Genomic DNA, 14,644 nt, shown 5'->3' on the forward strand with positions numbered 1-14,644 from the left:
TAAGCAGATACTTTCCGAATCCTTGAACATATTTGGACTAAAATCACGGAGTTTTTTTTATAAAAAAATAAATTTTAAAGCCTTCTTTTGAGCGAAGACCTTAAATGGGAATTTTCTGTGGACTTGCTATCCATCAAATTACTTAAAATCTTTTCATCTAAAACAACTCTAGAACTATTTTCAGCAGCTTTAATTTTTTTGATTTATTATTAATTTATTTCTCCTATACGAGATTAATAAGAGTTGTCTAAAAGCTGGCAACAGAGTATCTAGCAGTCGTCTATGACTGCAAACATTTTGGCGCCTTCTCAAATAGAACTGAGATTCATAAACAAAGTAATCACACTCCACATAAACAAAGTAAACTCAAAACAAAAAAAAAAAACAAACAAATACGCACACATCTAAACAAATGCACATACATTTACAGAGTACAACGTATATTTGAACAATTCACAGATACGATATATATATATATATATATAAACACGCTGAAGCAGGCAATTCCGTGCGCCGGAGTACCCCTAATGACAATAATGATGTGCAGGATGACAATGTACTATGGCTGGAGGATGACAAGCGCCCACTAATTATGATAAATGCCACGTAGCTAAGCGATCCGAAAGCACAAAGAACCAAAAGCTCAAATCAAATACACATACACACGCACACCACAAACAACTCAAAAGAAAACAGAAAGAAAAAAAATAAGAAGAAAATGTCAAAATATCAAAAACTCGACAACGCGCTGGCATCCACAATGCACGATGATGATTACGATGAGAGTTTCTCACTTTATCCCGATGATAATCAACAGCAGCAGCAGCTGCAACAGCTGCAGCACAATACTGGCAGCAATCATTTAAGACTGAACAGCACTCACATGCCAAATGGTAATCCAAAATACCACAACAACAACAACAACAACAACAGCAACAACAACAACATGGACTCATTGAGAAGAACAAGAGCTGATGCTTCGGAGCTGGAGGAGCACACCTGGGAGGTTCCACTGTTGCGCAGCGGCAGCAGCAATAATAGTCGCACGAATTTGGCAAGTGTTCAAAATAAGCTTATATATCTATTAAGTATCGCTTGGCAGACAAATGGGCGATACGGCAAACCTCTTAACTATCTAATTAACTATCGCTTGGCAGAGAAATTGGCGATACGGCAAGCCTTTTAGCTTTCAAATTATAGCTTAAATCTATTTACTATCGCCTGGGAGTGAAATTGGCGATACGGCAGACCTTTTAACTATCAAATTAACTATCGCTTGGCAGATAAATTATAGCTTAAATCTATTTACTATCGTCTGGGAGAGAAATTGGCGATACAGCAAGCCTTTTAGCTTTCAAATAACAGCTTAAATCTATTTACTATCGCCTGGGAGAGAAATTGGCGATACTGTAGGCCTTTTAACTTTTAAATCTACTTACTATCGCCTGGGTGAAAAATTGGAGATACGGCAGACCTTTTAACTACCATATTATAGCTTAAACCTATTAACTATCGTCTGGGAGAGAAATAAGCGATACGGCAAGCATTTTAACTTTTAATTTATAGCTTAAATCTATTAACTATCGTTTGGGAGAGAAATAGGTGATAAATCTACTTCGCTACTTCTCCATTTGTAAGTTATGAAAGGTATAAAAAAGCGTTAAGCAAGAGCAAATGTAGGCAAACGCAATCAAATTTCTCTGCCCACAACTCAAAGCTCTACATAACCTTAAATTTCATATTTAAACGCAAAACTCAAAGTATTATTGTCGGGTAATATATGTGCTATACGTATATATATAAACAATATCAGCGCCGTTAAGCGACCGCAAACAAGGTCTTGGCATTTATATTTGCCGCAATAAGATACGTTCCGGGCATAAATATCTATAAACTGCACATAACCTCAAATTGTTCAATTTAAGTACTTATTAAGGGCGCGCTCCGGCGTGTGCCATGAAAGTTGCATGCGCCTTGCATGCGGCAGCCATTTATATGCACACACACATACACACACACACACACATGCGGGCTGACATATTTATAAGGCAATTATTACCGTTATGTTTGCAGCACTTGGAACCGAACGCCGACACTTTTGTCGCCTGCCACAGCGGGCAGCCGGGCTTTGGCGCAAACCTTAAAAGCAAATCGGCGCAGGAGGCGAAATTTAAAATTCTGCTTGCAATTTCGCTCTGTTGCATATTCATGGTAAGCACACACACACATACACACACACACACACACACTCAAACACACATGCCAGATTTAATTATGATAAATTTCAACTATATATGTATATATATACATATGTGTATGTGTATTTCGGTCGACCGGCAGATCATTGAATTCCTTGGCGGTTATATAGCCAGCAGCCTGGCCATTATGGCCGATGCCGCGCATTTGGCATCTGATTGCATTAGTTTCGTCATCGGGCTGGTGGCCATTTGGCTGGGCGGACGGCCGCCAGACTCACGCATGTCCTTTGGCTACAAACGCTTCGGTAAGTAGCCAATTATGGCCCGACACAATATGTTAATGAGTGTGTGCAACCGCTTTTAAGGGCCCACTCTTTGGCACAGTAATTGCAATTATATCCAACTTTTTGTACATGTTAGTTAGCGTCTAGTCTATTATTTAACAATGTCCCTGTTATTTTCGCACTCGCAGAGGTCCTGGGCGCCTTGGCCTCCATTCTGGGCATTTGGCTGCTGACAGCGATGCTCGTTATTGTTGCCATCGATCGCATCTACTCGCAGAACTTTGAACTCGATGTCAATGTCATGATGTGCATATCGGCCATTGGCATTGCCATTAATATCATGTAAGTAGTTCCCTTTATATCAAACTTACATAAATAAATAAATCAAAAATCAATTTGCACAAAAATTCGAAACTCATTTTCGCATAGATACATATACCAAAGTTTTCACGCATTTTTCGATTATATAAGTGGATTTTAATCATGGATCACATAGTTCCTTGTAAGCTAGTTGAAAGCTTTTCACGCATTTTCCCCAATTTTAAGTGGATTTCAAAGCTTTACAGAGATACGTGTGAGTTAGTTTAGAACTGACTGCCCAAAAAGATTTAGACCACATAATTTCACGCACTTTCCACACATGTATGTGAATTTCACAGATGGATTAAGCACGTATAGCTTTTTACTAGAGACGCGTATATATTGATTTTTAATGTGAAACAACAACAAGATAATATCAGGGCAAAGAAATTGAAATATTTTCACCAGTATTTCACATACATGGGTGGATTCTCTAAAATCAGTAAGACATGTAATAAATTAAACTATTTATACTTATTTGCAGCCGAGCAGCAAAAAAACTTTCAGAATTCACACTTTCGTTAATTATTCTCACTTCTAAGTGAAATTACAAAAAAATAGAATAAATCAGGTTTAAATATTTGCAAAGGCATAAATTAATTAATTTTATGTTAAACAACAACAAAATTATTCCAAGGAAAACTGCTAAAAAAAATTGCAATTAAAATATTTTCACCTATTTTTCACATGGGTGGATTCCCTAAAATCAGTAAGCCAAGCAAATTGTATTTATTTGAAAGAAAAAACGTTTCATAAATCACGCTTTCGTTCATTTTTCACACTTCTAAGTGAACTCATGCAAATCAGTCAGCTGTAAGAGCTTTAAATATTTGCACATGCAAAAGTTAATTACTTTTGTGTTAAAGTATAGTCGTATATTAACCAGCGTAGCTGATCTCTGTAATATTGCAATTTGTCACAGTTGAAATGATTTTCATGCACTTTTAATTAAATATAAATATCAAATGTTTTTCGGTTGCCCGCAGCATGATGTTCGTATTGCATGGCACCTGGTTTATAGGCCCCAATGGCCATGGGCATGGCCACAGCCACGGCCACAGCCACAGCCATAGCCACAGTCATAGCCATAGCCATAGCAATAGCCATAGTCACAGTCATGGACACAGTCATGGATATGGACATGAACATGGGCTGGGCCACGCCCAGCCAACAACAATCAGCGCCAGCGACGAGCCTCATAATGTAGTTATAACAAACGGCTTAAAGCCAATCCAACAAAACGGGTAGGTGTGTGTGTGTGTGTGTGTAGAAACATATATATACTATAATCTATATATCTGAATCTGTATAATATATATGTGTATATTATATGTGCATATATTTAGCGTAATATATTGATTCAAATGGCCTGTTGCAATTTTGTGGCCTGCGGTTGAAGCTCTCATGAATTTGTTGTCAAACAAGAGCAAAAATTAATTTAGAAAAAAAAAGTCACATGGCGGGTAAAAGCGACTAATAGATGCCCCGTAACAGATGTTCTCAAAGGATTTTTGTATAATTATCGTACGATAGAAAATAGAATTAGATGAAAGTAGATATGAAGCTGAGCTGGTAAAGCACCTTTTCTATCATTTCTCTTTAAATTAATTTAATTTGTTTTAATTCAATTTGAGGTAATTCAGAATAAGAACTAGAGTAAGGAGTAAGAGTAAAGACTTGAGCGAAAAATTAACAGCCGAGAAAAAAGATTAAAAGAGAACTGTAGAATGGAAGAGATTGGTGTAGAGTAGAGAAAACACAGTGCGATTAAAACCAATTCCGTTCTAATTAATATTTACACATATTTTAACTGCAGAATTTTATCTAGAAATTCTTTTCAACTGTCTCCCACCCTCTCTCTCTCTCTCTCTTTCTGGCTCTCCCTCTGCCTAGCAAGCATTTCTCCTGTTAAAAATCTTCGAAGCTGTCCCCACCGAAGGCTATCAAAAGATTTCCCTATAGCCAGCACAGATATTGTTTTATGTTCGACTGCCTTTCTAGCCCCTGCTACCAAGTACAGGGTATAGCAACAAGAACAACAACAACAGGAAGCGCACAGCAGCTGCTGACTGCAGGCAATTGTTTGTTTGATTACATTTAATTGGAATTTAATTTAGTTGCATGTGCCACACAGACAGAGAGAGAGAGAGAGAGGGAGAGAGAAAGAGCAAGCGAAAGCTGCATTAGTTATGCCTGATTTGCTGTTATTAATTTGTGCCCCTCCAAATGCCTAAAGTTAATATTTGGTTTATATTTACCCCCGCTTACATCCTTACCCTTCACTTCCTACCATTCCATCATCGTGTCCAAGCAGCACGGAACGCAATCTGAATCTGCGCGCAGCGATGATTCATGTGATTGGGGATCTGGTGCAGAGCATTGGCGTCTTTCTGGCGGCTATTCTAATCAAATTCTATGTGAGTAGGCTGAGCTTGGTCTAGCGAGAGGTCGCGACCCAAGTCAATTAATTGACTAATTCAATTTTGCAGCCCAGCGCCAAGTACGTGGATCCATTGTGCACGCTGCTCTTCTCGGTAATTGTGATTATGACCACGGTGCAGCTGTTCCGGGAATCTGTCTCCATACTCTTGGATGCGGTGCCGCGCAGCGTCTGTCTGGCGACGCTGCAGCGCGACCTGGCCAGCATTGAGGGTGTCAAGTGAGTCAAGTGGGTCAATGAACCCGACAGACCCAACTATTGAACAACGCTTTTAATTTATGCCCCCAATACTTCATGCTATTCAAACAGATCGGTGCATCATCTAAATGTCTGGCAGCATACGAGCGAACACAATGTGCTGATGGCTCATCTGGTTGTGGGTAAGACACGCACATGAATATCATTATGTATATATGTACTTATTCATATCTTATCGGACAGACCTGCTGAGCGACTCGAATGTGGTGCTGGAGCTGGCAACGCAATTGGCCTGCAGCAGCAAGTACAACATCAAACATGCGACCATACAAATCGAACGCTTGACTGAGTAATTCAATTATGAAATTAGCAAATAGCTTAATTAAGTTCTATTATTACCTCTAGACATAAGCGACAACAAAAACAGCAACTAAAACAACAGCAATATATGTACTGACCGACCAAAGTCTGTGTGCTGCAGCATTATCAAAATGGCACAATTTTATGTGATTATATTTGTATTTGTTATAAGAGCCACGCCCGCGTCTTAGCCCCAAATGTTTCAAATTGATTTTATGATATTTAGATAAAACGTAATTTTTATGATTTTAAGTTTGATTATTTTATGCCCTAGGCCCAAGTGTTGGGCTAGTATAAGAATTGTTTCAAATATTTAGTATACGTAATAAAAATATAATCTTTAAAAGAGTCCCAAGTTTTTATATTTTGACAAATCGCCAGGGTCTTTCAGTTTAGGCGTTTAAGCAATTAATGTCTGCATAGATCTAAAGATTGATTTAACAACAATTTCTCACGCATTTTCCGAACGTGTAAGTGGATTCGCAAGAAAACTGAAGATTAATATATTAAAAAGAAGCTGATTAAAGATACCAAAACTGTGCTTTACAAAATGTAAATTTTAATTAACTGAAAAGTTTTTATGAAGAAGTTACTTAACATTTTTATACCCTGAACCATTAAAAATGGGTATAAGGGGTATATTGTATTTGTGCAAAATCCAAATGTATGTAACAGGCAGAAAAAAGCATCTCTGACCCCATAAAGTATATATATTCTTGATCAGCACCAATAGCCGAGTCGATCTAGCCATGTCCGTCTGTCTGTCCGTCCGTCCGTCCGTCAGTATGTATGAACGAAAGGATCTCAGAACCTATAAGAGGTAGAGAAATTTTAGATGTAGGTGCTCCTAGTGCCTGCCCCGTTTCCAAGCAATCGATAAAAATCGATATCGATATCCTGTTTTTTGGGCAATTTTGGTAAATAATAAGAGCTAGAGTCACCAAACTTGACATATAGCTTCTAAAATAGAATATATATATGCATTTGATGTTGGAAGAAGAGGGTTCAGGGTATCCCCTAGTCGGGAGCTCCCGACTAGAACCTCTTACTTGTTTCAAATGTTTTCTAGCTGTATTTCACGCATGTACGTGGATTCTTTGAAAAATATGCACAGCAAACGTTTTAAAAATATTAAGTATACGTAATAAAAAATATATATTCTTAAAAAATGTGACATTTTTTTGTATCGACTTTGACAAACTGCCGGCGCCTACCCAATTTTAATTGCTTGTCAGGCAAGCAAGAAGCCCTGCAAAGCGCCAGCACACCAAAAATAATTAGAATTTCAATTAGCTGAAGACAATGTAAACATTTTAGTTGTAAAAATCTGCAGGAAAGTCTACATACATTTACATATATATATGCATGCATGTACGTGTGTGTGTACAAATTAATTAGAATTTGCAGCATCAGCAAGAGATTTCGCCAAATAAACTGCGGCAGCTTTGGTTAGCAAAAACGCCGTGCACAGTGGTAATTGATGTCTTTATCTTGCGCTTCCCATTTTAATTAGAAAGTCACTTTAGAAGAAGCCCCGCCCTCCCCCCACACCATCTCACACTCAGTAACAGGTGCATTGGGTAAGAAATTAATAAGTGAAATGAATTTACATCAAAGCTGATTTGCTATCAGCGCGCGGTGCGTATACGTAATATTTAAGCTGGCCAGCGTATTGAACGTATTATTGAGCACAGTGAGTGGCAAAAGTATATGCAGACAAAAATAGTTGGATATATATGAATCATGAGAAATGTGTTGAAAAAAAGCCCATAAAACGGAATTTCTAATGAAAAAAAAACTTGGAGAGCAATAATATATTGGAAAAATATGCAATATGCTAGACGAAATTACCCGGCGTTGCGCTGGTTAAATGAATATTTATGGCAAAAGTTGTCACAGATTCGGTAATTATATGTATGCATACTTGTGGCTAGCAATGTACGTTTATGCACATACATAATAATATTTTGATTTGCTTAGGTGCCGATTTGCTCAATGAATATTTATTTAGGAGCGTGTTACAAACGAGCGCCTGCAATTGACTTGCATTTATGCATGGATGTACTATATGCTGATTATACATAATTATTTTTATGCTGCTAATTGTTGTTTTAATAATTCATTTGCCAGCTGAAGCACACACAGACACACACATACAGACAGACACACGCACACGCAGCAGTTGTCGCATATTTGGCATAATTCATATATTGGACAAACACACAAATCCGATTAGAATATCGCATCTCAACACATTCGGACACTCGCATGCCGCAGCCGGAATTCAATGAACCGGAAATGAGCAAATCAAGCATGGCTACCACACACACACACACACACACACACAGGCATACATAGTGCCATATAATGTTAACACATGAATGAAGTCGAAGTTTAAGCATCTTAATCAGTCCATACACACACACACACACACACACACGCACATTCGGCTGCCTAGTTTGAATGATGCCTGTGCATTTGTCAGCCCTTAAGCCGCTTCAAATTGAACAAAACTTCCCGATCCTTGAGCCCTTTTTGCTCCTTGGGGGCTGCAAAAACACAGTTCAATACGCTCGGACACGATTAAGTTATTTATAATTTATGAAGCTGAGCGTAAAATAAATAAAATACATATACATATACATATATATATATATATATATATATATATCAATTGTTGTATATATAACAAGCTATTTTTAGCACGCCGAATTTTAAATACACTTGTAGAATTATGGCTTTCGTTTTTTCGGCACGTTAGTGAACCGAAAAGATTTCCTTTCAAAGACTTATTATGGGACGGAATCTTTTTATAAAGCTCTATAATATAATAGTTTAATGTACATAAGGCTTGGTTCTTATAAGCTTTTAAATGATAAGTTTGCAGAAGATATTTAGAATAACATATAAGTTGTTCATACAAAAACTCAATTTGCGAACTCAATGGTCCGATATTGATACGACTCTGCACATACCTAAGAAGCTAAAGATCGATAGGACCGATCTATATAATATAGGTGTCCGATCCAGCAATCTTCGACATATATACTGCCTGCAACTGAGAGAAGGACCTATACAAAGTTTTACTTAAGTTGAAACAGACAGACGAACAGATGGACATGACTATTTGAACTCGGCTATATACAGATCTAGAATATATATATATATATATATTTTTTTTTTTTGTTGATTCGAAGAAGTTTCCCTTTTCATGTCAAAATGTATTATACCCTCTGCGATTGAGTAAAAAGTCAAATCGAAATCGAAATTTCCATTTCACTGCCAAGGAAATTGCGTTAAAATGATGAAGCTGAAGTGTGTGGCAGGCAGAAAATGCTCAGCTACACACACACACACACACACACACGCACACACATATATCTATATATACACATATATATTGTTAAGGCTTATCCGCACACATTTTAAATTACCGCCAACTGACCGGACCGTGCCCGGCCATATAAAGTTTCATAAATCAAACCATTCGGCATTGCGCATTAAATATGCAAAAGTATCGAACAGGGGCTCAACTAATTTAATTGCTGACCCAATTGCCTGCTGCAGAAGCGCACTTTTGTGTGGCGAGCACAAAAAAGTGGAAAAACTAATTAATAACCGTAAGAACAACAAATGTAAGTTATCAATGGCAGGGGCTGGGTGAGCTGGGCGAACGAACACACTTCCAAGTGCGCCAAGTGCCAAGTACTTGCCCATTTTTTCAAGTGGGCGTGGCGCTGGGGTGTGGAGGGTGGGAATCACACTTGAAATGCGCAAATGTAAAATTAATGGCATACTTGACTTGATGCTTTTCTAATTAGAAATGCATATAACAAAAATCGTAGCATACATTTCAGCTGCAGCTCAGCTCTAAAAAGCGCTTAAAGCTGAGCACTCGTCTACTCAGCTGCCACTTAACACTTCGCCCAAGCAGATACACACACACACACACACAGAAACACACACAAATACAGCAGCGAAGAATCAGCTAAAGTAATTGAAGTGGATTTGCACGTGCGCTGCAGCCACTCGCTGAGGAGTTCAGCTAAAGCGAAATCCATCGCGCACAGTAAACTCAACAGAAATTATCTGATTGGGGCTGTTAGAGGTGGACACCGGTCTAGAGATGAGCGCGTGACACGAACTGTACACAAAGATTATGCTAAAGGCACGAACATAGCCATATATTTACCAGCAAGTATTTCTGATATTTACTTGTTTATCCTAATGTTAAATATAAGATTATAAATATTCGGATTGCAAAGTTGCATGCACATTGTAAACCACATTGTAAAAAGTATAAAAAGGTAACGAGAATAAGCACATACATATGTATATAAATATTATTTAGTATTTTACTATTTGAAATTTTAAATTAGTTTTAGCATCGTCTTGAATGTAAAAATCAAAAATGTACATTGCAAAGATATCATAGCCATAGCTAAGTGTATACAAATCGACACTTAGGCCAATTTGCTCAAATTAGTATTTATTTGTTTATTTTATCTTTATTACAAAACAGTTTCACCTAGTATTTAATATTTAAAATGATGTTGGCAATGATATTCAAAAGCTTTAGCAAAAGGTTTAATAAATAAGTTTTTTAACTGAATCAAAGGCATTCATTCAGCAGCTCCTGAAAATTGATAAATTCTCTAAATACTAACTTTTATTTAATAGCTAAAAAGCTTACAATCCGAGCATTTGTCTTATATAAGTTATGTACATGTAAAATAACCAGAACAAATTACAAGCCTTGCGCGTTAAATATTAGTTTATTTTTAACTAAGGAAAAGCTGAACTCAAAATAGTATGTAAATTTATCAAAATCAACACAAAAAACGAATTTAAAGAATTTCAATTTTGATTGTTACTAAAAAAAACAAAAGTTTAAGTGTCCAATTTTTAAGAGTCAAAGAAATTATCAACACACCTCACACACACTTTCGCAGTACACTAGATGATATAATTAACCTGAGTTTATATATTTTTTTTTGTTGTCGTAAGTTTACTTAGCAGCTATATAGTTTAGGAAATCAGTTCGGCAGCACAGCCAAAAATGCAACTAATAAACTAATTGTAACGTCGCAAAATGTCTGATCTATTTGGCGTGTTCAGCTGCGGAACACCATAGATATAAGACTCGTCCCTAGAGGGGGACCGACCCGCATGTCTTGAATACGAACCATCTGTAAAATATATGCAAATAAATTAGCGAATTAGCGAATGCTTCAGATATTTAACAGACAAATAAACTGACCACCAATTGAATCATTCCTTGATACATTTTGGGCCGAGCTGTTAGGGGAATACGAAACGCCCTTTCTTTTTTGCTGAAATGCTGCGAAAAGACAAAGAAGAAGAATATTAGAGCACTTCACAATCAAGCATGTCACACCTTGCAACAATATTTAAGTTAAATTCTGGACTATATTTCGAGCAGGGCGTAAGCGGGCCGCGTTGTGGGTGAGATTCAAACCAGCCCAAGAGACTTTCGTTAAGGTAATTAGTAAAACGTTCTTGGAGCATGAAAAATGAGCGTGAAGGCCAACAAAAACGGCAAACAGCAAACATTTTTGGTAACACAAAACACACACACAACAAATAATTTAGCTATTAAAATTAGTGTAAAAATTACGTGCGGACGGCCGCGAAAGAAACGTGGCACGAGATGCGGAAAATGTTTGCCTGGCCTGGACACCTTGGGCAACTTGCTGAGCTCGCCAATTGCTCATTAGACGGGCAGGAGCTGGGGCAGCAGCGGACACAAATCTTAAGTAATTAGACTAATTTTGTAATTAAGGTAATTTGACTGCTGGCAAGTTGTGGCCCAATGCTGATAAAATGCTAAAGAAACGCGGCACACGGGCTTATCGCAACAAAAAACAACAACAAACCATGAACGAGCGCAAAAACGGACAATTTATAAGCTACCTGCAAGCTTTAAAGTGCAGGCTAAAGTTTATGTTTAGCTAAAGCTATTTCGAACAGCTACAAATGCAAAGAAAACGATTAGAAAACATGAACGGGTGTCTTAAGTGCATGTTAAGGTTCATGTTAAGACATCATGCAATTTCGGACAGCTACAAATAAAAACAACTATGAAACATGAACGGGCGCAAATTGTGAAATTTACCATCTAAATGTAAGCTTTAAAGTGCATGTTAAAAATCATGTTAAACCCTAATGTAATTTCGGACAACTACAAATACATTTTACTGCAACTAAAACAACAAAACATAAATGGGAGCAAAATCTGAACATTTAAAAGCTACTTGCAAGCTTTAAAGTGCATGTTTAACTTCATGCCAAGGCTTTAATGTAATTTATTTCAAACGGCGACACTTAGCAGTGTGATTTCTGCATTGACTGAATTACTGCTGTGTTGCCAGGATTTTGATTGCGTTTCAAATCCAATTGATTTGCAAAAAGGCATGGATTAGCATGCAGGCTTTGGCAATGGGGTCAGCTGTACACTTGGCCTGCAGAGGAGCAGTAGCAGCAACAGCAGCAGCAGCCGAGTATCGTTAACGAGTATCGAGTATTTATGGCACTCTCAAGTGAATACAATTTGCAATCAGATCACGCCCAACGGAGCCGCCCTGCAGCAAAAAACCTAAAGCCGATAGAGACAAACACAGAGGGTATAGTAAAAGAAGAAGGAAAAATCATACTAAAAACAGAAATACAGTGAGAGCAGAAAAAGCAGCTGAAAAATCAAAGTTTAAGTCATAAATAAGAAATTTTTGTGCCCCCAACTGATGATGATGATAGTGCAAAGACTGCGGCCTGTTATCGCTACCCACAAAACTTTTTGGTATTCATGCACGAAATGACTAAAAACTTAAAACTAATAGAGAGAAGTGTAGCAAAAGTTGTGGCACAGCCTCGGGTGCTGCTGCTGATGCTGCACTCAAAATTATTAATTAAACTTACCCTCGGAGTTGACTTGCGTGACGCCCTGCGTCTGGAAGAAGGATATGTATACTGCAAAGATACAGAGAGAGAGAGTGTGTGAGCGGAAAGAAATAAAAAATCCTGCAGGCAATAGATATATATATATATATATATATATATATATATATATATATAAGGTATATGTATGATGGTATATGTAGCTTGCAATTAATCAAGTTGCAAGCTACAAGCTGCACGTTGCACGTTGCAAGGCGCTGTTGTTGATGTTCTCCTTTCTTTTTTTTTATGCGTGTGTCTACGCAGACCTTCAGGTGGAGGCCGCACAGGGGGCCGGGGGCGTGCACCCTAATGCCAAACGAAAAGTTGCTGCTTATCAGTTTTGCGGTTGGCAAGCGAACAAGGTAAACCCTAGTTAAGTTTTGTTTAGCTACAGTTACCTTCGCTTCTTCTTCTCTTCTTCATTTGTTGTCTCTTTTTTTTTTTTATTGGGTGTAAAGTGTTTTCGTACCGATAACAGGCATCGTGCCACGGCCAAACGCATAGACAACATTGAAAAATGGCAAACACGAGCGCCCAAAAAGCAAAACTTTTGCCACAGCCAGCCGAGAGCGGACAGGACTACAGGACAACAGGACACGAGTTCATTCGGTCTGCAGCTGCGTGTAAAAATGCAAGAAACTGGCAAAAGTTTAACGAAGCGTTGTCCTAAAACGCAGCTCCCATGAAGCGTCACTAAAAAGGACTGCGTCAAAGGATAACGCCAAGGACTTAAGCTGCAGCACAGGTAAAAAATGAACAGAAAAAAAAAACAAACAAGAATAACTATTGCTGACACGTCGAAGATTGAATACCCTTTAAGGCAGACGGCTTGGCAAAGTTTTCATAAAAGAGCTTTATTCGCGCCTGATTTTTTATAAAGAAGCTCTATTATATATATTATATTATATATAGATATATAAGAGGCAAGAGTAAAGTTGAAGGTGTCTTAAAAACTTAAAAACGACTGATTCTTCCTACAGCAGCTACATGATATGATATGATATGATATGATATGATATGATATGGTATAATATGATGTGATATGATACGATATGATATCATATGATATTATATAAAATGATATAATATATAATATGATATGATATATAATATGATATGATATGAAATGATATGATATGAAATGATATGATATGATATGATATGATATGATATGATATGATATGACATGAGGTCATATGATATGACATGAGGTCATATGATATGATATACATTTTGAAATCGGATGTACATTATGAAATCGGAGATGACTTTTCCTCTATGTTACACATCTCGTAGCCAAATTAATATGCCTCGTTTAAAGAGCATACAGTAAAGCAGTTTCACGGCGCGCTGGGGTTGATTAAAGATTCATGGAATTTGCGATTAACTGCAAACAACAACAACAATAACGAGAACAACGACAAGAAAAACTCGCTCAACACTGTCAGGGTCACAGGAGCAGCACTTATGATTTATGAGCCTTTGGAGCGTTTTTTACCTGGCTGCATGATTTATGCACCAATTGAATATATTAATATATGAATTTACTTAGCTTGGACTTAGCATAGCACAGAGAACAAGGGGATACTTACTCCATATCGAGACGATGACAATGAATGTTGTTGTCAGTATAAAGCCCAAATTGTCCATTAGATGCTGGAAGAGCGGTCCGCCCGTTCGACCCGTGCACTTCTCTACCATGGTGGTGTCGGCCACAATGGGCACCTGTAATGACAATAAGCAAACATAAGGGTTAACATAGCATAGGCAAAACTTTAACACGACAAATGGCAAACTGCGAGTTTTCGTCTTTAGTTTTGGGAGCTCGTTGTCGTCCTTGTGGACGC

At 37.6% G+C, this 14,644-nt stretch overlaps 2 protein-coding genes across 2 annotated transcripts in view; one reads left to right on the forward strand and one right to left on the reverse strand.

The window, feature by feature from the left end:
- The first annotated feature begins 371 nt into the window (after nucleotides 1–371).
- On the forward strand, nucleotides 372–6,013 carry LOC115762482 (zinc transporter 8). The gene is made up of 10 exons (XM_030704719.1): nucleotides 372–1,054; nucleotides 2,074–2,211; nucleotides 2,341–2,503; nucleotides 2,671–2,824; nucleotides 3,829–4,086; nucleotides 5,157–5,259; nucleotides 5,332–5,501; nucleotides 5,592–5,662; nucleotides 5,724–5,829; nucleotides 5,886–6,013. Exons 1-10 carry the CDS (start codon nucleotides 719–721, stop codon nucleotides 5,935–5,937), a joined length of 1,551 nt encoding a protein of 516 aa, XP_030560579.1. The 5' UTR covers nucleotides 372–718; the 3' UTR covers nucleotides 5,938–6,013.
- A 4,814-nt stretch (nucleotides 6,014–10,827) lies between these two features.
- Nucleotides 10,828–14,644, reverse strand: part of LOC115762175 (nuclear pore membrane glycoprotein 210) — a 49,944-nt gene continuing 46,127 nt past the window's right edge. Inside the window, exons 16-19 of the mRNA XM_030704294.1 lie at nucleotides 14,390–14,522; nucleotides 12,777–12,827; nucleotides 11,101–11,181; nucleotides 10,828–11,029 (exon numbers count right to left, since the gene is read on the reverse strand). Coding sequence (XP_030560154.1) covers nucleotides 10,914–11,029; nucleotides 11,101–11,181; nucleotides 12,777–12,827; nucleotides 14,390–14,522 — 381 coding nt within the window. The 3' untranslated portion in view covers nucleotides 10,828–10,913. The remainder of the gene's footprint in view (nucleotides 11,030–11,100; nucleotides 11,182–12,776; nucleotides 12,828–14,389; nucleotides 14,523–14,644) is intronic.

The sequence above is a fragment of the Drosophila novamexicana genome, unplaced genomic scaffold (assembly GCF_003285875.2).
Source record: "Drosophila novamexicana strain 15010-1031.04,08,12 unplaced genomic scaffold, DnovRS2.1 tig00000564-arrow-pilon, whole genome shotgun sequence".
In the NCBI taxonomy this organism is placed as follows: Eukaryota; Metazoa; Arthropoda; class Insecta; order Diptera; family Drosophilidae; genus Drosophila; species Drosophila novamexicana.

Bases quoted from the DNA above. Each gene is read 5' to 3' on its own strand.
- LOC115762482 (XM_030704719.1), top strand. From the start codon at position 719: ATGTCAAAATATCAAAAACTCGACAACGCGCTGGCATCCACAATGCAC. The intron at 2,504-2,670 runs GTAAGTAGCCAA...TCGCACTCGCAG, and splicing joins CTTTGGCTACAAACGCTTCG to AGGTCCTGGGCGCCTTGGCC. The intron at 4,087-5,156 runs GTAGGTGTGTGT...GTGTCCAAGCAG, and splicing joins AAGCCAATCCAACAAAACGG to CACGGAACGCAATCTGAATC.